Source organism: Cetorhinus maximus, chromosome 8 (genome assembly GCF_964194155.1).
Source record: "Cetorhinus maximus chromosome 8, sCetMax3.hap1.1, whole genome shotgun sequence".
In the NCBI taxonomy this organism is placed as follows: domain Eukaryota; kingdom Metazoa; phylum Chordata; class Chondrichthyes; order Lamniformes; family Cetorhinidae; genus Cetorhinus; species Cetorhinus maximus.
In genome coordinates this window covers 118,508,832-118,533,394 of record NC_135886.1, presented here as the reverse complement: position 1 = coordinate 118,533,394, position 24,563 = coordinate 118,508,832, and the positions used below count along the sequence as shown (strand labels likewise).

The 24,563-nt window shown below is 42.5% G+C and overlaps 1 protein-coding gene across 5 annotated transcripts in view; it reads right to left on the bottom strand.

Moving 5' to 3' along the window:
• The window catches only part of LOC144683912 (pre-mRNA 3'-end-processing factor FIP1-like), a 64,298-nt gene extending 40,241 nt beyond the window's left edge, over nt 1-24,057 (bottom strand). For 4 of the 5 annotated variants that reach the window (XM_078547475.1, XM_078547477.1, XM_078547476.1 and 1 more), the window contains exons 1-4: nt 23,788-24,052; nt 8,395-8,437; nt 6,825-6,900; nt 3,099-3,199 (exon numbers count right to left, since the gene is read on the bottom strand). In XM_078547475.1, the coding sequence (XP_078403601.1) occupies nt 3,099-3,199; nt 6,825-6,900; nt 8,395-8,437; nt 23,788-23,890 (323 nt within the window). In that variant the 5' untranslated portion in view covers nt 23,891-24,052. Of the gene's footprint in view, nt 1-3,098; nt 3,200-6,824; nt 6,901-8,394; nt 8,438-23,787 lie in introns of all 5 variants that reach the window. The other variant, XM_078547479.1, reaches the window with a different exon arrangement.
• Between the last annotated feature and the right edge of the window lie 506 nt (nt 24,058-24,563).

The window sequence follows — 24,563 nt, the reverse complement described above, 5'->3', positions numbered from 1 at the left end:
TTAAAAATGTTATAGCAGGGAACTTAGAAAAAAAAATCAAAGCAATCAGGCAGAGTTAACATGGTTTTGTAAAAGGAAAGTCATGTTTAACCAATTTATTGGAGTTCTTTGAAGGAGTCACATGTGCTGTGGGTAAAAAGGAACCGGTGGAGGTACTGTACTTAGATTTCCAGAAGGCATTTAATAAAGCGCCACATCAAAGGTTATTGCAGAAAATAAAAGTGCATGGTATAGGGAGTAACATATTGGCATGGATAGAAGATTGGCTAGCTAACAGGGAGCAGAGAGTGTGCATAAATGGGTCTTTTTCCTGGTTGGCAGGATGTGACGAGTGGTGTGCCACAGGGATCAGTGCTGGGGCCTCAACTTTTTACAATTTATATAAATGACTTGGATGAAGGGACCGGAGGAATGGTTGCTAAATTTGCTGGCAACACAAAGATTTGTAGGAAAGTAAATTTTGAGCAGGGCATAAGGAGGCCACAAAGTGACAGAGATAGGTTAGGTGAGTGGCAAAGATCTGGCAAATAGAGTACAATGTGCGCAAATGTGAAATTGTTCATTTTGGCAGAAAGAATAAAAAAGCTTATTATCTAAATGGTGAGAGATTGCAGAGCTCAGGGATTCAGAGGGATCTGGATGTCATAGTGCATGAATCACAGAAGGTTAGTATAAGGTACAGCAGGTAATTAAGAAAGCTAATAGAATGTTATCATTTATTGTGAGGGGGAATTGATTACTAAAGTAGGAAGGTTATGCTTCACTTGTACAGGGCATTGGTGAGGCCACATCTGGAGTACTGAGAACAGTACTGTTCTCCTTCTTTAAAGAAATATGTAAATGCATTTGAAGCAGTTCAGAGAAAGTTTACTAGACTAATACCCGGAATGGGTGGGTTGTTTTATGAGGAAAGGCTGGACAGCTTAGACTTGTATCCAATGGAATTCAGAAGAGTAAGAGGCGACGTAATTGAAACCTTTAAGATCCCGAAGGATCTTGACAGGGTGGATGTGGAGAGGATGTTTCCTCTTGTGGGAGAATCTAGAACTAGGGGGTCACTGTTTAAAAATAAGGGGTCGCCCATTTGAGACGGAGATGAGGAGAATTTTTTTCTCTCAGAGGATTGTGAGTCTTTGGAACTCCCTTCCTCAAAAGGCGGTGGAAGTAGAGTCTTTGAATATTTTTAAAGCAGAGCTAGATAGATTCTTGGTAAGCAAGAGGGTAAAAAGTTATCGGGCATAGGTGGGAATGTGGACTTAAGGTTACAATCATTTAATACAGAGATGAGGAGAAACTCTCTCAGAAGGTTCAGTGCCTTTGGAGCTCTTCCTCAAAAGGCGGTGGAAGCAGAGTCTTTGAATTTTTTTTAAGGCAGAGCTAGGTAGATTCTTGATTAACAAGGGGGTGAAAGGTTATCGGGGGAGGGCTAGGCAGGAATGTGGGGTTGAGGTCACAATCAGATCAGCCATGATCTTATTGATTGGCAGAGCAGGCTCGAGGGGCCGAGTGGCCTACTCCTGCTCCTAATTCGTATGTTCGTATGTTGATATGCGTGGGACCTGAACCCACATCTCTGACTTAATGGCAAGAGTGCTACCACTTAGCCATGCTGACAACTATCTTTGTACAGGCAAAGAGAACGGATCTGGGGGGTGGTGGGGGGGGGGGGGGGGGGGGTTAATACTGAAATATGAATCTGTCTTTTCCCTTTGAGGATGCTGTCTGGCCCATGGATTGTCAGAATTTTCCATTGTTATAACATAATTATGACATAAAAATGAGATCAAGACATACCAAGAAAAAAACCCACTGCAAACAACTAATGATCCAAGAAAATGGGTAATCCTGTGAATTTAACCAACTTAAACCTAAATCACAAATATTCCTCAGTTCACAAGTCAATCCATGATGCTAAAGTCAGGGCTTTCAGCAAATGTGCTGTTTTATAAAGTGCAGAGAAAAAAAATCCATATCCCTGCAGTATTAGTCCCTATAAATATTTCAAAAGCCAAATATTGTAGATGCTGGGGATCTGAAATAAAAACAAAAAAAAAAATGCTGGAAATACTCAGCATGTTGGACAGCATCTGTGGAGAAAGAAACAATAAACGCTTCAGGATGACGACTTTTGGGCCATCAACCTGAAACGTCCACAAATGCTGTCTCCCCTATTCATACTTGTTTAACATAGTTCTATTGCAAAAGTAGAGATGCAGAATCGCTAGATGATTGTGCTTGAAAAATTGCAACAAACATTAAAAAAAACATGTGGACTAATGTAGAAGAAAGTGGTTGGCATAGCGGAAATGAAATTGACCCCACACCTTTGGACCTTAATAAATTATTACATAAGTCAGAGGTTGAAAATCTCTCAAAAATAACTGCTAGTACAATAAACAACAATTTTGCTTTTTGGCAATGCATTTTTTTTTGCGTAAAGGCAACAGGCTGATGAAAGGTTGGTCATTTACACAATTACACATGTAAAATAGTATGTTGGGAATGAAGCCATTTGCAACATAGGAGTTACTATTCTGTAAAGATACTGGTCTGAATTAGCAGAGAAAAATCAAGATATTACATAATTTGTTCAGTTCTGACCTGGGGCACAAAGGCAAGAAACAAAGATGATTCTGGGTTGTTATGAATCTAAATCACAAAATCCTGAAGGAAGCTAGTTCAGTTTCTTTGAAAAGCTGGCAAATTTGAGATGGCCTAATTGCAGTTTTCAAAGCATGAAAGGAATTGACAAAAATTGATCCTTGCAAACTATTAACTGTTAAGACTTCAAAAGCACAGAAGTTGAAAAGTTAATGCCAGCAACAAGACACGAAGATGGTTGGAACTTGTTTCTTTATGTGAAAGGTAATAGACTTGAGGAATAGATTACCAGGAAATCTCACTGAAGCAAGCAATATTAATTCAGGCTGCAATTAGATGTGCTTCTGGAGACAGATTTGAGAGATATAATAAGAATGCTGATAAAAATAAGTGTAATGGCCTTTCCTTGTTCTTAAAATGTTTGTTTTATTCTACAAACTTCAATACAATAAAGCAACTTAATAATTGAAGTTTTAGAAACACACCAATTCACTTACATATATTGTGGCGCACCAGTTTTAATGTTGCCAATGGTGACCTTCACATCATCGTCATCACTGTCACTGTCACTGTCATCATCATCACCATTCTGTGAAGCCTAAAATACAAAGTCAACTCTTCTCAACCAATCAACACACTAGCAACATACTAAACTTTTAAAGTACCCTGCATCCGCTTTGATACTAAGTCAGGATGATGACATCTTGATTAAATCTCTTCTTGGGGGCTCTTATGACACGTTAGCTCAATACGCAAGAGACAGATGTGGCCATACTTGCACTTTATTCATTCATGGGATGTAGGCATTACTGGCAAGACTAGCATTTATTGCCCATCCCTAAATGTCTTGATGAAGGTGGTGGTGAGTTGCCTTCTTGAAGCATTGCAGTCTTTGTGGTGAAGGTACACCCAGAGTACTGTTTGGGAGGAAATTCCAGGGGGAGAATTTTCTCCCCGTTGGGGGGTTGGACAGGAGTGGGCACGGGCGGGCGCATAGCCGATCGCTGCCCATGATCGGCTGCGCGCTGCCATCTTACGTGAGGCCAATTAAGGCGCTGTGCGCTCCCTGTGCGGGCGGGGGGGGGGAGTAGGCTAAGTCGGGGCCTGTGCTCTTTCGCGTGTGCAGAAATCTCCGAGGCACAGAGCTGCCTCAGGGAGATTATTTTGATGTTTGAAAATTTTAATGAAGGGAAAAAAAAATTAAGACATGTCCCCTCACGTGACAGTGTCACATGAGCTGCAACGTGTCAATGAATTTTATTAGAAATTTTTATTAAACTTTAAAAGCCTTCATGAAGCCTCATCCCGCCCAAAAATGAGGTTTCATAATAAATGCGAAGGCCGCCTGGGCTGTTCGCCTGCCCGCCAGCCTTAAGATTGGACGAGCAGCTCGGTTAATTAGTTTAATTACTATTTAAATGGCCTTAATAGGCCTTTGACAGTTCGGCAGGCGTGCAGCCGACTCTGGTGCGCGCCCGCCGAACTCAAGATCTGAACGATGCGCAGTGCCATCGGGATGCACGCCCAATGTCACCGTGCGTCATTTTACGCGACAGCGAGCGGGCCCCGTCCCCACTCACCGACCCGAAGATTCTGGCCCAGGATACAGATATAATGGAACTGAAGGAACAACAATATTTTCCAAGTCAGGGTGGTGTATGATTTGGAGTGGAACTTCCTGCTGCTTGCGTTCCCATTAGCCTGCTGCTCTTGTTCTTCTCGGTGGTACAAGTTAGGGGTTTGGAAGGTGATGTTGAAGGATCTTTGGTGAGTTGCTGCAGTGCATCTTGTAGATGGTGCACATCACTGTCACTGTGTGCCGGCAGTGGAGGGATTGAACGGTTAAGATGGTGGATGAGGTGCCAATCAAACAGGCTGTTTTGTCCTGCCACAAACAAACTCAAAGTTTGTTGTTGTTGGGTGGTTGAAAGTTCCTTTCCCAAGGTACTACAGAGTTAGTTTCTTGGACTTTACTAACCTTGTCCCAACCTACTTAAGTGTGTTAGCACACTGGCAACTAATCTGGGCTATGACTTAAACTAATGCGATAAAATGTCTCTGTGGGAAGATCTTCCATGTATAAAGGCCAATGTTGTTTCAAACCAGTTCTCTGCTGGCACGAGTCACAATTCAGCTGCTTGTAATTTGGCAGTCTGAGTGGGAGTGTTCTCAAGGATGACTGGGGTAGAAAATGGAAACAATTCAGGTGACAGCAAGGTGTGCTCTTCTGAGATGCGACTTAAGGCATGTTGTTAAGGAACAATGAAAGGAACTTTATTTTGGCATTTTTAGAAACAGATACCGTTCTATTTCTGAGTAACATCACTTGCTCTTGCCGGTCACATTTATGATAAATTCAAAATTCTTGTTTTAAGGTTTGTTCAAAGAACCAAGAAAACACTGAATCCAATCCTCATTTTTTTTTGAACAAGACCACCGGATAGTTGATATTGATCATTGCTGACAATTTTCCCAGCCTACCCCAGCTGTGGCTACTGCTGCCCTAGCTGAGATCAGTTGATTCAGCATAAGCAGAAATGATGCTACACCAGAGCCATTAAGCTATAGACTGGGGAGTTCCAATATATTCTAAATAATCGCCCCCAAGAAAATAAGCAAACATTCCTCCTCTTTCTTTCACTCAGTTATTTTTGCACTTCCCATTTAAGACACTGGTGGAATTTAGTAGTCGTGCTGGTATGCCTGTCCACCGGCTGGAGAGGCGGTAGCAACCCGGCCATGGTCATTTCTGGGAGTCTCATTGGGATTAAGTCCCAATTAGGCAGCCTGTTGGACTTCCCGGCTCCACAAGGAGCGATTTCCCACCAGGCTTCCTGGTGCACAGTGGATATGCTGTGAGAGCTGCCAGCCAATCAGAGGCTGGCAGCTCTCCAATATCAGCAGCACAACCAGGAACAATGGCCAATGCTGGTACTCCAGTGGAATCTATCAGAAGGATGAGCAAGCTGAAGCCCCTGGGCCAAGGGCAGGACTGCTAGGACCAGTTAGTAAGGCCCTGGCAGGTGTAGGGTGGAGGGAAGGGGGGAAATGGTTGTCGTCAAGGGTAGGGGGTTGGCTTCCAGAGGGTCCCTCTGTTGGGCTGAGGATGCCCAAGAAGAAAGGACCCCTCACCACCCTCCTCCCCCCACTGACCAGGTTGCAGGCTTTCCATTTGGAGTGGTCCGCAGTAGGATGAGGCCATTAAGTGACCATTTTGGAGCCTTAATTGGCTTCCAGGTAGGAAAGCCATCTCTACCCTTCCCCCAGCGGCCTTAATTGGGGGAAGATTCTGGAAGGCGGATGACAGGATGTCCAACCTGCTTCGCGGCTCCCTGCAGGGAGCATTGAATTCCGCCCACTGTTTTCTCCTCCTCACCTAGGTCAATTATTAAGTGTCTGCTGATTCTGTGTGATATCTATTCAGTAGAAAAGTTTTCCCTACATGAATGATTTTGCTGTCCTACATCAATTTGAATGATAAAATAACATGGGGGTTTAATGCATGGGGATTTGTGTCCTGGACTGGATATTCTACATCTTTTAGACTTCTTCAAGTGCTCTGTAGGTGGATCAAGCAAACACTGGAGACGAAGCTGCTCACAAATCATTAAGCTGCTTTATTTCACAGCAAGCGAATATACAGAGCAACAGTTATGATCAGATTCATTTAGCTCAATTTGTACAATTTATCTTTGTGTAATCGTCCAAAAATAATTAGCACACTATACTGCCATATACAGGTCACCTCCTGCAGTCTAATTTCCCCACAACCTTTTGTTAGCTGACCTGCAGCACTTCATGTCAAAGACCAAAGCTTGACAACCCATGTCTGTGCATTTTATCATTCAGTGTTTAAAGCCAGAAAGAGAGAAATTGGCTTTGTATGCTGATGGCCAGAGTGTGCACAGATAAGAAGGTGCAAAACAGCACTCTCTGGTCATCAGCATACAAAGCCCTCGTCCTTCAACTTTACAACCTCCTAAGAGTAAAGTGGAGAAAATGTCTTACCAATGTAACCTGCAAAAAGCAGCACCCCCAAGTGCAGTACAATCCTAATGAACTAATCCTACTACTCCCAAAGCATATTCTGACTAATTTTTAAATCAATTACATAGAACATGCAGAACTCCCCATTTAAAACATTTCATTCTTTTTGTCTGAAACTTCACTCGATTAAATACAAAACAGCAAACTAATGCTGGGAACACCATTCTGAAACTTACACCTTCAGCCATTTCCAAGTTGCTGACTTTGAATTCTTGCGATGTCTCCTGCAGCGGTTTTAAAGAATCTTCTCCCCTGCACAAAGCAAGTAACCAAGTTACATAAAAACAAAACACAAGATGAACCTATTTGCCAAACCTGATAGGTAATTTCAATAACTGCAGTATTCTCGAGAGGGGGGCTTAGATAATCTGCATTCTTTCTTCTACAATTACTATTAATGCATTAATCTTTTAAAACACCGATCTTCTCCACTCTGAGGGTACTAAAACATGGCAACCATAGTTGCATAGAAACGGGCAGTAACTTCAGTATTCTATTCAAATGGCCACTCTTATCTGTTAACTTGGACAATGTGCACCAATAGGTCTTTTGACCACAGTTCTTGAGTATCATTCCCAAATCTTCAGTTCAAAATTATGAATTCTCTGTAATTAGTGCTCTTTCATAAAGATATCCCAAGCTAGCATAACTCTAAAGGGAAACCAAAAAACAGATACTTCCCATTAAATTTTTGAGTACAGTCTGTAATGGCACAGCTATGGTATTTGCATCCAAATTGAAATCCTTTTGGGATGGAAAAAAACTAAACATTTTTTGGTAATTAGCAAACATTCTTTAAATTAGAATGAGAGAATACCAAGGGCAAAGAAAGTAACCTATCGTACTTTGGGGCTCATGGGACAGTAGTAAAGAACACAAAAAATTCAAATTGGAAAGGAAGAAATTTTATGATTCAATTGTCTGTTTATTTAATAAGTTTCACCAATATAATTTCAATAGTTACATAAAGCAATTCTATCTATTTGGTAGTCTGCATTCACTACATTTGTCACTTTTAATTCCACATGGTCTTGACGAATGGTTTTGCACAATCTGAGCTCAATGATTACAGTGGTGAGGTAAGGTGAACTAGAAGTAAGCAAGCAACTGTTGACTCAATATTAGAATGCAATATTTCATTAGTTTTTAAATGCAGGATCCCAAAAATTAAAAGCAGAAATCAGTGCGCATTGTCAAGACTGGTTTTCAAATCATAATAATTTCAGCAGTTTACTTATAGATGGAAAACATCATAAATCATAATGTTTCCAGAATTTAAAGATCAGACAAGAGAACCTCCAACTCGGAGATCATGCCAGTCAATGGTTGAGACCGCATGTATCACAGGTATTAAAAATTAGTGCTGGAATTCCCAGAGAGAATGCAGATTTGCAAAGCTAAGAAGACTCCAACTCCGCAAATAAAAAGTTATAACAAAAAAATTACACAAGTGGAAATTCCATTCCTCTAATGTTGTAATCACATCTGAAAAGCCAAATTAAATATAAGAACCCCAACATATGTGCAGAAATAGGAGGAGGCTAACACAGTTTACAAAGAACCATTTCTCTAAAAGCGCTAAAAGAACAAAAGACCAAACCTGCAGGCATGAGTACCCTGATGGTGTATTCTGCTGGTATGTACAAGGTAAGTGAATAAGGAACAGCACTAGAATTCCTGATGAAATAGGAAAGGAATTCAAACTACCTAAGGCAGTATACTGCACATTAAAATCCTGATTCTTACCCATCAACCAATGCCACCTCCTCTTGCTTACCAGGGTTTTCATCTATAAACAAAACAGTAATAGTGTTATTTGTGGTTTCAACAGAAAAGTAATCATTTCAAATTTAATGATCTGGAAAAATAGCTAACACTTGAACCTTTAGAGGAAAATCTGATGTGCTAGTTACACCATCACTATTGCACTGAAGCAAAGCAACTTTGCATGTACAAAACAATAAAACTTGAAGTATCTCACGGGAGTCAAATTGGCAATTCAATTCCTGACCATACAAAAAGAATGAAATGCAAGCATACCTCTAGAAGGTAACACTTCACTGCTTGAGCATTGTACTGGTGTTACCTTGAGCAAGGTGAAGGGTAAAATGTTCCTGTAAATGACCTAAGCATTTTTGGCAAAATAGCATAATGGCAACATGGAGGCATCCTTATTAGAAAAGGCATTTAGTTAAGGCAAAATAATGGATTTCTTTTTTTTAAACAAAAGTCATTATTCTGCTCCAAAACCCATATTAATTCCTTGGTCACTCATGCACAGTGCCTCAAGAAACTGTTGGGCTTCTCAGTGCGTGCACAGAAGTTATGTTTTTCAACAGTGGTGGAGCTTACAGTTGACTCAGCTGTGAATGAATTTAACAGCCACTTGCCAATAGAAACATTGAATAGCTTATTTACTGGTAAAATGCAGCACCAGAATGATACTAACATCAACATTGCATTTATGTAGCATCGTTACCATAGTAAAACATCCCATGGCACTTCACAGAAGCATTTATCAAACATAAGTTTAACTGAAAATCACATATTAGGGCAGATGACCAAAAAGCTAGGTCAGAAGTAAGTTTTAAACAGTGTCTTAAAAGGAGGCAAGGTAGAGGAGTTTAAAGGAGGGAATTCCAGAGCTTAGGGTGTTGGAAGCTGAAAGCATGGCTGCCAATGGTGGGGCAATTAAAATTAGGGATGCGCAAGAGGCCAAACTTAAGAGGGGCACACAGGTCTCAGAGGGTTGTGAGGTTACAGGAAACTAAAGATATAAGGAGGGAAGAGGCCATGGAGGGATTTGAAAACAAGAGTGAGGGTCTTAAAATTAAAGTGTTGCTTAACTAGAAGCTCATGTGGGTCAACGAGCACAGTGGTAATGGGTGAACCAAACAGGATGACCAGGGAGAGGGATGGAGTCACTGGCTAAGGAACGGAGTTTGGAGCGAGGACTAAAAGTCTTCACAATATTTAGTTGGAGGAAATTTCTGCTCATCAAGTACTGGATGGTGGATAAGCAGCATAATAATTTAGAGACAGTGAAAGAGTTAAGAGCAGTGGTAATGAGATAGAGCTGGGTGTAGCCAGCATATATTAAGAAACTGACTGTGTTTTCTGGTGTCATTGTCAAAGGCAGCATGTGGATGAGAAATAGGAGGCGGCCAAGGATAGGTCATTGAGGGGCGCTAGAGGCAATGTTGTAATAGAGAGAAGTCATTGTAGGTCTGGCTACAACTGGATGGATAAGAATGGAGCAAGGCAAGTGCAGTCCCATCTAACCCGGAGGCATTGGAGGAAGATTGTGTGGTCAATCATGTCAAAGGTTGCAAACAGATCAAGAAAGACGAAAGGGGAAAGTTTACCTTTGTGAGTCACACAAGATGTCATTTGGTGGCTTTGAGAAGATCAGTTTTGGTGATAGATGGTGGAAACCTGCTTAAAGGAATTCAAAGATGAAGTTCCAGATAAAATAGATTGGATTTGGGAGATGACAACCCTTTCAAGAACTTGAGAGGAAAGGGAGGTTGGAGATAGGACTGCAAGTATGGCGAGGTCAACAGTTGTTTTGGTTTTGGCAGCAGATGTGAAGGAGAAGAGAACAGTACCTGAAGAGAGAGAATCTAGGTGGTCAGCTGTTTAGTGGGGAGTAGAGTGGTGGGAACAGTTGCTGGGTCTCATGGACAAGATGAGCTTGGAGAGGATAGCTATAGAAATTAGAGAAAGATGCAACTTCAAGGTTAGGGCATGGGAGAACCTTAGCGGAATTTGGCTTAACACCTCTCCAGTGTCATCCAGATAGTTCAGACTGCACTTACCTGGTTCCATTCTTATCTAGGCAATTGTAACCAGAAAATCACCCAAATGACTTTCGCTTCCCACTCCCACATTGTTACCTTTGGTCTCCCCCAAAAGTCAGCGCCTGATAGTGCTTTCTATGGTTCAGACAGATCTAGTCGTGAATGGCTAAATCAGTTATCCACCATATCTTTTCAAATCTGCAGCTTTTGCACTTTAGGGTGTAGAGATGAGGGCCATACCAAGAGGAATGGCAAGGTGAAAGAGAGTAATGGTTTTGATGGGGATTAGGACATTAAAGGTGGAGGTGTCAGTGTGGTTAAGCAGATCAGTAGCTGCAGAAATGTTGTGAATGCAGAGTCAAAAACTTGTCAGTTGGGATTTTGAAAATGTAGTTGTATGTGAAATGGAAGAGGTTTTTTGAGAGAAAGTTTTTATGATACCTGGGTGGGTGGTAGAGGATGAGGATTTTAAATGAGATTAGAGGGTTGAAGCAAGGTGAGATGCTCAAAGGAGGAAGTGCCAGAGGACAGGCCAAGGTACAATTTGGTGATAAGAGGCACACTGCCACTGCAATGGTGTGGGCAGGGAAAGTTCTGGAAGGTATAGCCAGGCAGCATTGTTTCATTTAGGGAGAAACGGTGCCATGATGTCAATGCAATCAGCCACTTGGCAAAGGCGTTGGTCACAGATTAATAAACACTCTAGTGGAAGATGTGGAGATGCACAGTGATAACTGATCCACTGGTAAACTCCACAAGGTCAACACTAGGAAGGGTGAGTTGAACCAGGAAGAATTGGCAAGATTAGCCCCAAACAGGAATATCGGGCAGCAGCGTTGAGAAGAGGGTTGGATGAAGCAGTTGGGGTTGCTGTTCAGAAGGAGGCAGCAACGATTGCCTTAATACTTTGAAGGATGCCAAGAAAGGCACAGAAGGAACTGTAGGCTTATCTGAGAGAAAGTCAAGCCTGGGACAGAGGCAGGAGAGTGGGAAGGTCAAAGAATACAGAAGGGTTGGGATAAGGACTTGAGAGGGCAGAGCACCTGACAGGAAGAAGTGGTGCAAGGAGATAGGGTCTAGGAGGTATAGAGAAAAGAAGTTACAAGGGCTGGAGACAAAAAATGGAAATAGAAACAATGGGCTCAGATCTGGAGCAGCAGCCAAAAGGCACACATGAATAGACACAGCAATAATTCAAGTTGTCTGGTTATTAGGATACATATATTCTCATAATAAATGGGAAAGAGAGGATACACTAGAAGGAAGTCCAGGCTTAATGCCAGAAGGTTAATGGTGGGGGGGGGGATAAAATTGACATAGGTAGGGTAGAGTCTGCCTGGAAAATAATTGGCAAAAGGAGTAATGTGATGTGAGGAAAATTTTTTTCACGCAGAGGGTGGTTGGAGCAAACGTCCTGAAAGGGGGGTGGAGACAGGTTTGATTGAGGTATTCAATAGGGAATTGGATTGCTACCTGCAAAAAGAAAAATGTACAAGGTTACGGGGATAAGGCAAGGGAGTGGGACTAGGTGGAATGCTCTTTCAGAGAACCAGGGCAGACTCGATGGGCCAAATGGCCTCCTTCTGCACTGTAAAGATACTGTGATAATAAACACAGAGAGTGATGGATATGCTAAGTAGGTCTGGCAGCATCCGTGCAGACAGAAACAGTTAACATTTCAAGTTGAACATAATGTCTTCAGAACTGAAGAAGGGCAGAAATATGACTGGTTATATGCTGTTGAAAAGGTGGAGAGGAAGAACAAAAGATCTGGGATAGGGTAGAGGGCACCAGGGATGAAATGACAAAGATGTCATGGTACAAAATGTAAAAGGAGCAATAATGGTTGTAGTAAAGAGACAAAGCATTTGCTCAGAGTGCAAATTCCAGAATAATAAACAGTTCTGTCCAAAAGCAAAACCACGAAAAACAAGATTCAAACCGGCACAAGGTAATAAAAAACAGAATCAAAAGTTCATGGACAAAAGAACAAAGTTCATGGTCTGAAATTGTTGAACTCAATGTTGAGTCCAGAAAGCTGTAAAATGCCTAATTGGATGATGGGGTGCTGCTCCTCGGGCTTGCGTTGAGTTTCACTAAAACACTGCAGCAGGCCGAGGAGAGAAACATGAGCGTGAGAGCAAGGTGGTGAATTAAAATGCCAAGCAACTGGAAACTCGGGGTCATGCTTGCAGACTGAGTGGTGACGTTCTGCAAAACGGTCACCCAACATGCGTTTGGTTTCCCAAAGTAGAGGAGACCACACTGTGAGCAATGAATACAGTATTATAAATTGAAAGTAGAAGTAAATCACTGCTTCACCTGGAGAATGTATTTTGGGCCTTGGATGTTGAGGAGAGAAGAGGTAAAAGGGGAGGTGCTATACCTCCTGCAATTGCATGGGTAGGTGTCGGTGAGAAGGGGGGGATGAGGGTTGGGAGTGATTGAGGAGTGGACAAGGTGTCACGGAGGGCACAGTTCCTTAGTGCGAGGAACTAGAGAGTTTAAGTAAGTTACATCCGTATCTGAGAGTGTTACGAATAAGGTATATCTTTAAGTATAAGTTTAATTATTATTTGTGTGTGTGTGTGTGTGTGTTAAGGGAGTGAGGAGAGAACTTGAGTTTTAGTTTCACTTTAAAAGATGCTTGCATTTTAATGAGGTTTTGCTACTCTTGAAGGGACATTAAAACAAACACAAGGTAGAAAAAATAAACTGTACTGTTGCCTTGCAACAGGAGGCCCACACAGAGACGGGGAAAAATAGAAAGCAATTTTAGTTCAGTTGAAGCCAGGAGAGACAGACACAGCAGCGGGAACTGAAGAGAGAGCAGGTAACCCATAAGAACAGGAGAAGGTCCTATAAACCAGGGAGCAGGTCCTAAAGGAAAAAAAGTCCCAAGACCTTCTAGTCAAAGAAACAACAGGAATCTGGATCAAGATCCTGTTCAGTGGAGGTGAAAGTACGGAGCAGAGAGTAAGGCTCCAAGCTTAAAGGGAGAAAGCTGTGGGATGCAGACTTAAAGCCAAATAGGCTTGCGAGAAGCCAGAAGATCCAAGCAGACAGCCAAAGGTCTGTAACTCTTTACTATGGGCATGTGAAGCAGTAGTGTTCTGTAGGCAACTCTGTTGAGTATCTGAGAGAGAGTGCGTGGAAGGCAAAGCTTGAATGCACGTGGCAATCCAGAGGAGAGGAACATTAGAAGGAGAGTTCAAAGCCCTGGAGGTGTTCGAGAGAAAGCGTCATTTGGAAGAAGATTCCAAAGCGGGTTCTTCGAGAGTGGAGATTGAAAACCCACGTGTGAAAGAGGGAGTTCCAGTGAGCCCAGTTGGCTCACAGTGTGACAAGCATCTGAGGTTTTGAGGCGGGGGGCGTGGGGGGCGGTGAGAAGTTGAGGAGAGATCCATTTAGGGTGGCATCTGTCACCTGGTTTCAGAGTGGGGTGCGTCTGACCACAGGTCACCTATTGGTTTACATGGACTGTGTACTTACTGTGAACATTAGGGTACAAGATAGCTTTTGTACCTTATGTTATCCTTACAAATCTATATATATCTGTAAAGATTTCGTTGGGGATGAAGTATTGTAATATTGTTCATCTTTTCTACTTTAATAGATGTTTTAATCTTTAGTTAAAAGTTCACAAGCTGATTCCTGTGATTCTGTACAGCAGCCACTCTCCATGTTTCTAAACAAAAAATAAAAATGTTGGGATCTGTCAGCCGGGTTCCATCCTGAGATCTGGCTTGTCCAGTAGTAACATCAGCTGGGATCATAGCGCTTAGGAATGCTGACAGGGGAGGGGAGGGGAAGATGTGTTTGGTCGTGGCATCATGCTGGAGGTGGCTAAAATGGTGGAGTATGATCCTTTGAATGTGGAGGCTAGTGGGATGGTGACGATTAGGGGGACCCTATCACGGTTCTAGGAGGGAGGGGACAGAGTCTTCTAGGAAGGAGGGAGTGAGAGCAGCATTGCAGAAAATGGGTCAGAAAAGTTGAAGGCCCTGTCAACCACAGTGGTGGGGGGTCCTTAGTTGAGGAAAAAGGAAGACGTATCAAAAACCTTTTGTTCCATGGCATATTTGTCATTTAATCTCTCTTGCCCTCTACCCTATCCCAGACCTTTCTTCTTGTTCTTCCTCTCTCTCCCCTCTTTCAACTTTGTATTACCCACTACATGTTTACCCTCCTTCCATTCTGAAAAAGAGTCATATTCAACTCGAAATATTAACTCATTTTCTCTCTCCACAGGTTCTGCCAGACCTGCAGAGTATTTCGAGCATTATTTCAGGTTTCCAGCATCTGCAGTATTTTGCTTTTATTAAACGGTTGTTCAAGTTTGGAGGTAGGTATGGCGGTTGAGTGAGGTCCAGGAGCCGTCTGAAAGATAACAGTATCAGAGGATGCACTGATGGGCAAATTTCCATGGGAATGAAGATTCAGAAGTGCAGATATAGTTGCAGGGTAGCTAAAGGACATTGTTGCAGTTGGAGACCCACCTTAAATATCCAGAAGCTGCACAGAAATATACTTTGATAGAGGAGAGGGAATCTCTGGCCAGGAACCAGACTGTAGCTGAAGCTGAAAAACCAGTATGACTGGTAGGCCAGTTTCAGGCTCAGGAGAGGGCAGTGGCAGTGGAGAAAGGCATGTAAGCTGCTCAAAGTTACTTTAGAATTTAAGCAACAGAGCAGAATAAAAACACGGCACCCGAGTCTTACAGTGTAGTCTAGTGCCGAAGTGTAGTCTTGATACCCTGAGAAGATCAGGAATTTGGAAGCCAAATTTGAATAAAGGTTCAGTGGGGGGTGGGCAATGGTAGTTTAACCTACAGTAAGTCCTCGTTTAACATTTCCCCATTTAGCGTTGTTTTGCTTCAATGTTGGTAAGTTAATGTGGCCTGTAATCTTGTTGAACATCGTGAGATTTGTTTTGTCGTTTCCTGCATGATCCGATTGGCACTATTTTGCAGCAGCCTCTCCCCACAAATGATTGTCGAAGCTGCTCCTGCCTCGCTGCCCTTCTCCTGAGCCTTCACTCAGAGGTCAGGGAGAGGCCCCAACTCGAAGGGGGAGGATCTGCAGTAACCAGAAGGATCAGGGGTTGGGAGGTTCAGGAAGCAGGATCCGCAGCAAGCAGGAGGTATTGTAAGTAGAAAGTTAAATTTAAAAATTAAAGAAAAATGTATTTTATTTCAAAAGTTATTTCATTTACCAATGTAGGAATTTAGAATTTTTAAAAAAATTTCAACTTAGATGGTATAATGTTTGAATATTTATAGCTGTTTGTTGTATAGAACTTGCTGGAAAAAGACATGTAGAAACTTTTTGTCTTACACTCATCAGGATTTGCAAGAATACCAAATGTAAATATTTATATTTCATGAGAAGAGAGTGGTCACTGGTTGGCTAATGGACTCCGATTGCTAGAGGTGTTGCCATAGAGAATGCACAAACCAGTGAAGGCACGAACCAGAGAGTATGACACAGTGTCCAACATTGGATGTGATTCTGCGATTGGACATCATTTGCTCAGCAATCTTGAATGTTCTATGAATTCAATCAGGCTTGCAGTGTGGCACATTTATGAGAGCTCTGGTCTTTGCAGACAGAAAGAATATGTACACACATTGCATCTATTTCAACTGAACAAAATAGGCGACAGCCATTCTCTGGTTCATTCCCCAGGGCAACGACTTGACCAATCCAAGTCAACCTGCTTGGTGTGAATTTAAATTAAGTTTGGCAGTTAACTGTCAGTTATCAGTTAACTGGTGCATCCTCCATGGAAACACCTCTATCAGAGCCCACTTGCCAACCAATCAGCACCCTCTTCTCATGAAGTATAAATTGTTGTTCCATATAGAAAATAGGATGAGTAGGCTATTCGGCCCCTCGAGCCTGCTCCGCCATTCATTATGATCATGGCTGATCATCCAACTCAATAGCCTGCTTCTGCTTTCTCCCCATATCCTTTGATCCCTTTTGCCCCAAGAGCTATATCTAACTCCTTCTTGAAAACATACAATGTTTTGGCCTCAACTACTTTCTGTGGTAGCGAATTCCATAGGCTCACCACTCTCTGGGTGAAGAAATTTCTCCTCATCGCAGTCCTAAATGGTCTACCCTGTATCCTCAGACTGTAACCCTGGTTCTGGACTCCCCCACCATCGGGAACATCCTTCCTGCATCTACCCTGTCTAGTCCTGTTAGAATTTTATAGGTTTCTATGAGATCCCCCCCTCATTCTTCTGAACTCCAGCGAATATAATCCTAACCGACTCAATCTCTCCTCATATGTCAGTCCCACCATCCCAGGAATCAGTCTGGTAAACCTTCACTGCACTCCCTCGAAAGCAAGAACATCCTTCCTCAGATATGGAGACCAAAACTGCACACAATATTCCAAGTGTGGTCTCACCAAGACCCTGTATAATTGCAGCAAGACATCCCTGCTCCTGTATTCGAATCCTCTCACTATGAAGGCCAACATATCCCCTTCCCGTTTCTTCCCCCTCCTTTTTGTTTTTTCCAATAATTTATATAGATTTTTTTCTTTTCCCACCTATTTCCATTATTTTTAAATGTATTTCCACCATTGTTTATTTCTACCTTTTAGTATTCCCCCACCCCCACTAGAGCTATCTGTACCTTATCTGTCCTGTCTTATACTCTTAATTAGCACATTCCTTTAGATAATATCACCACCTTCAACGCCTCTTTCTTCTTTTGTCTGTGACAGCTTTTGGTTATCTCCACCTATCACTGGCTGCTTGTCCCAACAAACCTCCACCCCCCCCCACCCCCCCACCCCCCCCACCACCACCCCCAAACCAGCTTATATTTCACCCCTTTCCTAATTTTACTTAGTTCTGTTGAAGGGTCATGAGGACTCGAAACGTCAACTGTACTCTTCTCCGCCGATGCTACCAGACCTGATGAGTTTTTCCAGGTATTTCTGTTTTTTTGTTTGTTATACCATTTGCCTTCTTTACTGCCTGCTGCTCCTGCATGCTTACCTTCAACGACTGGTGTACGAGGACACCCAGGTCTCATTGCACATTCCCCTCTCTCAATTTATAGCCAGATAATAATCTGCCTTACTGTTTTTGCTACCAAAGTGGATAACCTCACATTTATCCACATTATACTGCATCTGCCATGCATTTGCCCACTCACTCAGCTTGTCCAAATCACACTGAAGCATCTCTGCACCCTCCTCACAGCTCACCCTCCCACCCAGCTTTGTGTCATCTGCAAATTTGGAAATATTACATTTAGTTCCCTCATCTAAATCATTAATATATATTGTGAATAGCTGGGGTCCCAGCACCGATCCCTGCGGTATCCCACTAGTCACTGCCTGCCATTCGGAAAAAGATCCGTTTACACCAGTTTTCTATCCATCTCAATACACTACCCCCAATCCCATGTGCTTTAATTTTACACGCTAATCTCTTATGTGGGGCTTTGTTGAAAGCCTTCTGAAAGTCCAAATAAACCACATCCACTGGCTCCCCCTCATCAACACTACTAGTTACATCCTCGAAAAATTCCAGTAGATTTGTCAAGCATGATTTCCCTTTCATAAATCCATGCTGACTCTGTCCGATTCTGCCACTGTTTTCCAAGTGCTCAGCTATTAAATCTTTTATAATGGACTCTAGAACTTTCCCCACTACCGACGTCAGGCTGACTGGTCTTTAATTCCGTTTTCTCTCTACCTCCCTTTTTAAATAGTGTTACATTAGCTACCCTCCAATCTGTAGGAACTGTTCCAGAGTCTATAGAATCTCAGAAGATGACCACCAATGCATCCGCTATTTCTGGAGCCACTTCCTTAAGTACTCTGGGACATTGATTATCAGGCCCTGGGGATTTATTGGCCTTCAATCCCATCAATTTCTCTAACAACATTTCCCGACTAATACTGATTTCTTTCAGTTCCTCCCTCTCACTAAACCCTGTGTTCCCCAACATTTCTGGAATGTTATTTGTGTCTTCCTTTATGAAGACAGAGCCAAAGTATGCATTTAGTTGGTCAGCCATTTCTTTGTTCCCCATTATAAATTCCCGTTTCAGACGGTAAGGGACCTTCATTTGTCTTCACCATTCTTTTTCTCTTCACATACCATAGAAACTTTTACAGTCAGTTTTTACGTTCCCTGCAAGCTTCCTCTCGTACTCCCTTTTCCCCTTCTTAATCAATCCTTTGGTCCTCCTTTGCTGAATTCTAAACTGCTCCCAATCCTCAGGTCTGTTGTTTTTTCTGGCCAATTTGTATGCCTCTTCCTTGGATCTAATACTATCTCTAATTTCCCTTGTAAGCCATGGTTTGGCCACCTTTCCTATTTTACTTTTGCGCCAGACAGGAATAAACAATTGTTGCAGTTCACCCATATGCTCTTTCAACATTTGCCATCGCCTATCCACCATCATCCCTTTAAGTAATGTTTCCCAGTCCATCATAGCCAACTCGCGTCTCATACCATCGTAGTTTCCTTTATTAAGATTCAGGACCCTAGTCTCAGAATCAACTACATCACTCTCCATCTTGATGAAGAATTCTATCATATTATGGTCGCTCATCCCCAAGGGGCCTCGCACAACTAGATTGCCAATTATTCCTTTCTCATTATACAATACCCAGTCTAGAATGGCCTGTTCTCTAGTTGGTTCCTCAAAGTATTGGTCCAGAAAATCATCCTGTATACACTCCAGGAATTCCTCCTCTACGGTATTGTTACTAATTTGATTTGACCAATCTATATGCAGATTAAAGTCACCCATAATTACAGATGTTCCTTTATTGCATGCGTCTCTAATTTCCTGTTTAATGCCATTCCCAACATCACCACTACAGTTTGGGGGTCTATATACAGCCCCCACTAATGTTTTTTGCCCCTTAGTGTTTCTCAGCTCTACCCATACAGATTCCACATCGTCGGAGCTAACATCTTTCAGCACTATTGCGTTAATTTCCTCTTTAACCAGCAATGCAACTCCACCGCCTTTTCTTTTTTGTCTGCCCTTCGTAAATACTGAATACCCCTGGATGTTCAGTTTCCATCCCTGGTCACCCTGCAGCCATGTCTCCGTAATCCTGACCATATCATACCTGTTTACATCTATTTGCGCGGTTAATTCATCCACTTTATTGCGAATGCTCCTCACGTTAAGGCACAAAGCCTTAAGGCTTGTCTTTTTAACATTACTTGTCCCATTCCCACTATTTTTCACTGAGGCCCTGTTTGATTCTTGCCCTTGATTTCTCTGCCTATCACTTTTCTTATTCCCCTTTCTGTCTTTTGTTCTTGTCCTTGCTCTCCTCTGACTCCTTTGCATAGGTTCCCATCCCCCTGCCATTTTAGTTTAAACCCTCCCCAACCACTCTAGCAAATATCCCCCCTAGGACATCAGTCCCAATCCCTTTACATTTGGTATTCTTGCAAATGTCCTGATGAGTGCACGACAAAAAGCTTCAACGTGTCTTTTTTCAGCAATACTCAAGTTTTAATATTTGTTTTTTTTCCTGATAAGGAAGGTTCTACAGAACCTAAGTTTAAACAGCAGTTCCCACAGGAGCCAAAGTTTCACAAAGTTGTGGTTGCATTCCTGCAAATCACAACTTTAAGTGAGGACTTACTGTAGCATTTACCTTGTAGCTAGGGCTAAGTAGTACCCACCATAAGAACCAGGGGAATTTAGAACAGTAAAAGAGAGGAGATTGGGAGCAATTAATGCAGCAGACAATCGAGGATAGCGATGCACTGTAAGGATTTCCATTGGGGAGCTGACCACTCAGAAGCCACCCGGAAAGCCCAAAAAGGGTTATGGAATCACACTGGTTTGGAGGGGGGGGTTGGGGGGCGGGAAGAGATACAGATTATCCATGATCCAATTGAATGGCAGAAAAGGCTGGACAATCTGAATAACCTACTCCTGTTCCTGTCTGCAATGATATATATATGAAACTTCACATTGCCTTTAGCATTGCTCATCTCTGGCATGCAACCTCAAACCAGCATGTATACAAACATAGAAATTTTAAAAGGTAAATAAAAGCTTTACTAAAGGCCTCACAACACAAGAGTGCTGTAAATGAAGAGCTGCAAGTAAAAAAGTCGGCATGCTGCCACTGAATGGTGAAAAGACATGTAAAACCTTACAGTTTAAAAACTTCCCGTCTGGTACAGTACTAGGTTATACAGGCCCAATTCCCAGTCTATGCCGAGTTAAACTAATCTCCGCCACTATGGCATTGCGGAGTCCATACCCGAGCCAGTAAGGGGCAAAATAAGCTAGGCTTCCTATTCCTGCTCACGCCTTACTTACCCTGCTGGGAAGTGTACGTGTGTGAGCATCAGCTGAGGAGAGGTTTGGACTTGATTATGGAACCCACTGCATTGAAATAACCTGCTGACACTTAATGCCTCATCCACTGCCACTGGATGAGATACAGGAAGGCTGCCAATAATTCATAAACCCATACCACAGTAGGACGCAGCACATTCAGAACTTTGAACAGCGTTAAAAACAGAAAATGCTGGAAATACTCAGCAAGGCTGACGTTTCAGGTTAATGATGACCTTCACTTCTGATGAAGGATCATCAATGACCTGAAACATTAACTGTTTCTCCCCACAGATGCTGTCTGACGTGCTGAGTATTTCCAAAATTTTGTTTTTAATTTCAAATTTCTAGCATCTGCAGTGTTTTAGTTTTGTTTGAATAGTGTTACTTTGAGGAAGGTCAGGGTCAATTTTCAAGCAATGATTTGACATATTGTTGGGTGGTTTTCAACAAGCCTATATATTTATTATTCAGCAGCAATAATGACTTTAAACCCTTTCTAAAGACTGGAGCACAAAATATTCAGGTGTATTCTCAAAAAAAAATCAAACTTAATTAAGTTTGCAGGAGAAAAGACAATTATTTGAAAACAGGAGTGATGGATGGATATGAGAGTTTGGCTGTATCTCTCTTCCATGAGGGTACTCTGAATTTTGTCAAGAGCTCATTTTTTTATTATTCCAATCTCCCCTGAAGGCACTAACTTTATAGATATAGTTCCTCAGACACCTACAGCTCTTCGTTAATGGCCGAGTGTTCCGGCCAATATTTATCCCACAATCAACATCACAAGAAATAGATTATCTGATCATTATTATATTGTTGTTTGAGCTTGCCGAGTGTATACTGGCTGCCATACTTCCTACATTAAAACAGTGACTACACTTCAAAAAGTATTGCATTGGTTATAAAGCACTTTTGATATGTCCAGTGGTTATGAAAAGCATGATATAAATGCACGTCTTTCTTTCTTACTTTTGATCATGTGACCCCAAGTGAGTGTCAACAGGCAATTAAACCATAATGGGCAGCTCAACCAAATGCAGTTATATTCTCACGTGATGCCCACATACGAGCACCATCAATCAAGAGTCAATGGGCAATTATGATGGGTAGCACCCATAGCTGATATCTCTCTCCCCATGATTGAAGATATAGAACTGTTATAGCACCAACACTACTATCAGCTTATTTAACACAAAACCACGGAACAAATCTGGGATCTTTCTGCTCTGTACGGCTTAATACCAAGCCACATCATGCCATTATCCACCAAGCCTGCAAGGCAGCTTTCAACAGACATATGACTAACTAATTAGAAATCTGACTGATGGTTAACTGTACCACACAGTGTAACATGGAGTCATAGGGAGCAAAAGATTCCAAGTTTGATTCTTAGACAATGCTGCTGATCTCAGCCATAGGCATACAACATGCCTCTGCATCCCTGTGCTAGGGTGGGGAAAAGGATAGCAAAGGTTCCATCTCCTGACTGGTGCCTGGGGCTTCCATGTGATGCCATCCACGTCAAATGGTCAGACTCTTAGGTTCCCACATGGACTGGCCATTTGGCTAAGGTATCAACAGACGGCTTAAATATCAAACTTCCCAACAGATTTTTAAAAAAGTGTCAGTGGTGAAATTCATTCTTTAACCCATCCTTTTAGACATATGTTCTACTGAACTGTCCCGAAATCAAAAGTAATCCTCACTGCTCTCAGTTATCTCTCAATATTTTCTACAAACTTTTATAACTTGCTGATTAGAGCATGCTAAGGCTGCACATTATGAAGAATTCGCCTTCACAGAAGTTTCAGTCTGTGCAGTATTAGTTCCCCCATCAGAGCTATGTATTCTAATTCTCAGGAAAATTGAGGGCAAGCTGCTCTTTTGGTGAGGCTGACAGTGCAGTGGCACAAATCGTCCAGCAACTTGTGGAAATTCCTAATTCACAGCATCTCTCTTCCTTGGCAAAAGTTGCTGAGCAATCTGAACATTAATAATAGTGAGTTAATGGCACTTGCTGTTATGTTGGCATCAAATTCTGATCCAATATATAGCTACACAAAACAGGATGGATTGAGGTTCAGTCCTCGCTCTGCATTGAGTTAACTGATCTCAGCCAGGAAAGCAATAAATGCCCTGGCTTGAAGGGCATCTGCGAAACCGTACGTCTGCACAGGTTACAAAAGAAGAGGTGCACTAGAGTGGGGGATTTTATAAACCAATAATTATTTACACTCTTTCGAGTTATCAAATGTCACAGATTGCAACTCTTTGAGTACAATCACAGTTCTTGGTTTTCCAGGAGTGGGACATGAACCCACAACCCTCTGATTCAAAGACGAGGGTGCTATGAACTGAGCCACATTATGGGACACTGCAATAGACCTACATAAGAGTGATAAGTGACTCATCCGTTGAGATGCACTGTGGGAATTCCTGCGGAGGTAAATACAAGTCATTTCTTTACTGTAGTTAACTCGTGTTTTTTTAAAAATCCAGTAAAATCTCACCATCGCATTCCTCCCAAAGAGCTCACAGGAAGAGAAAATTGAAACTCGGTACAACAGTTACCCCCTTCTCCTTGCAATAAACTTAAGGAGCTTTTGGAATAAGTTTCAATGGATCACTTGCAATGCAATGCCTCAACGCTAAAGACACTGCTAATCTGTTTACATCGAACGCAAGGCAAGATTAACACACAAGAGTGGTACAAAAGTAAGTGTGCGCGCATTTTGCTTCTGGGTCCTAGGCCAACACAAAGGGCATTGTCCCTTTAAGGGAAATATTGGCTGATTCCCCAGACAGTTAATGTTCTGGAGACACTTCCAACAAAAGCACAATGTGCATTTCCAACGCCCCACTCACTCCTGAATAAAATGCATCAATTCAAGGCAACCCCCAACTCTTGAGAAAGTGACTCCCGCCCCCCGCTCCCCTCCTCCTCCCCCTCCTCCTTCTCCTCCTCCCCGGGTTTAACCCACCTCCATACAGCCAGTTCTCTTCATCATCGTCGGCGTCCAGGCCGCCGCCAGGCGCTGCCGTACTCTCTGCAGCCGAGCTGAGCGAATCCATTTCGGTGGCCATACCGAGTGGCGGAGTCCTCACAGATTGAGGGGGAGGGGAGAGGAACGGATGGAGCCGGTACAAGGCCCCGGTCAGTCGGTCACACACCGCCGCCTCGGTTCGCTTCCTCCACCGATCAGAGCCAGTCCACCCTATCGAGTCCGCGCCGCCATCAGCTCCAAACACTCCTCCGCCGGGTCATAGCGCCCGTCCGCATTTCAAACCCTATCACTGTACACTGCACAAATACCATCAACTTTAAATAGTCGTTTGGTAGTACAGAACTTGAGTATTGCTGATATTTTTACAAGATAACTTCTTGTTCCCCAGTTACTGTTGGTAATTTCCTGCGAGCTATCCTGATGAGTGCAAGACGAAAAGCTTTGATAGCACGTCTCTTTTTTTCAGCAACAATCAACTTTATAGATCTACCCAGTTTAATTATTTTGCAGCAAGAAACATTCGTATTTTAATGAACTATTTTGATGCAAACCGCTTTTAAAAATAAGCACAGTTCCATGTGTTTAAATGAATTGATAATCTGGACCATCATCCTGCAGGCAAGCATGCCTGCATTTTGCCAATGTTGATGGTGCTTAAATGCATGGCTCTGCAGCCGCCAGATAAAGACTTTGGACTGTGCAGTTAAACGCTGCTACATGACAACAGTGTCAGAGATGCTTAAGGTCACTCC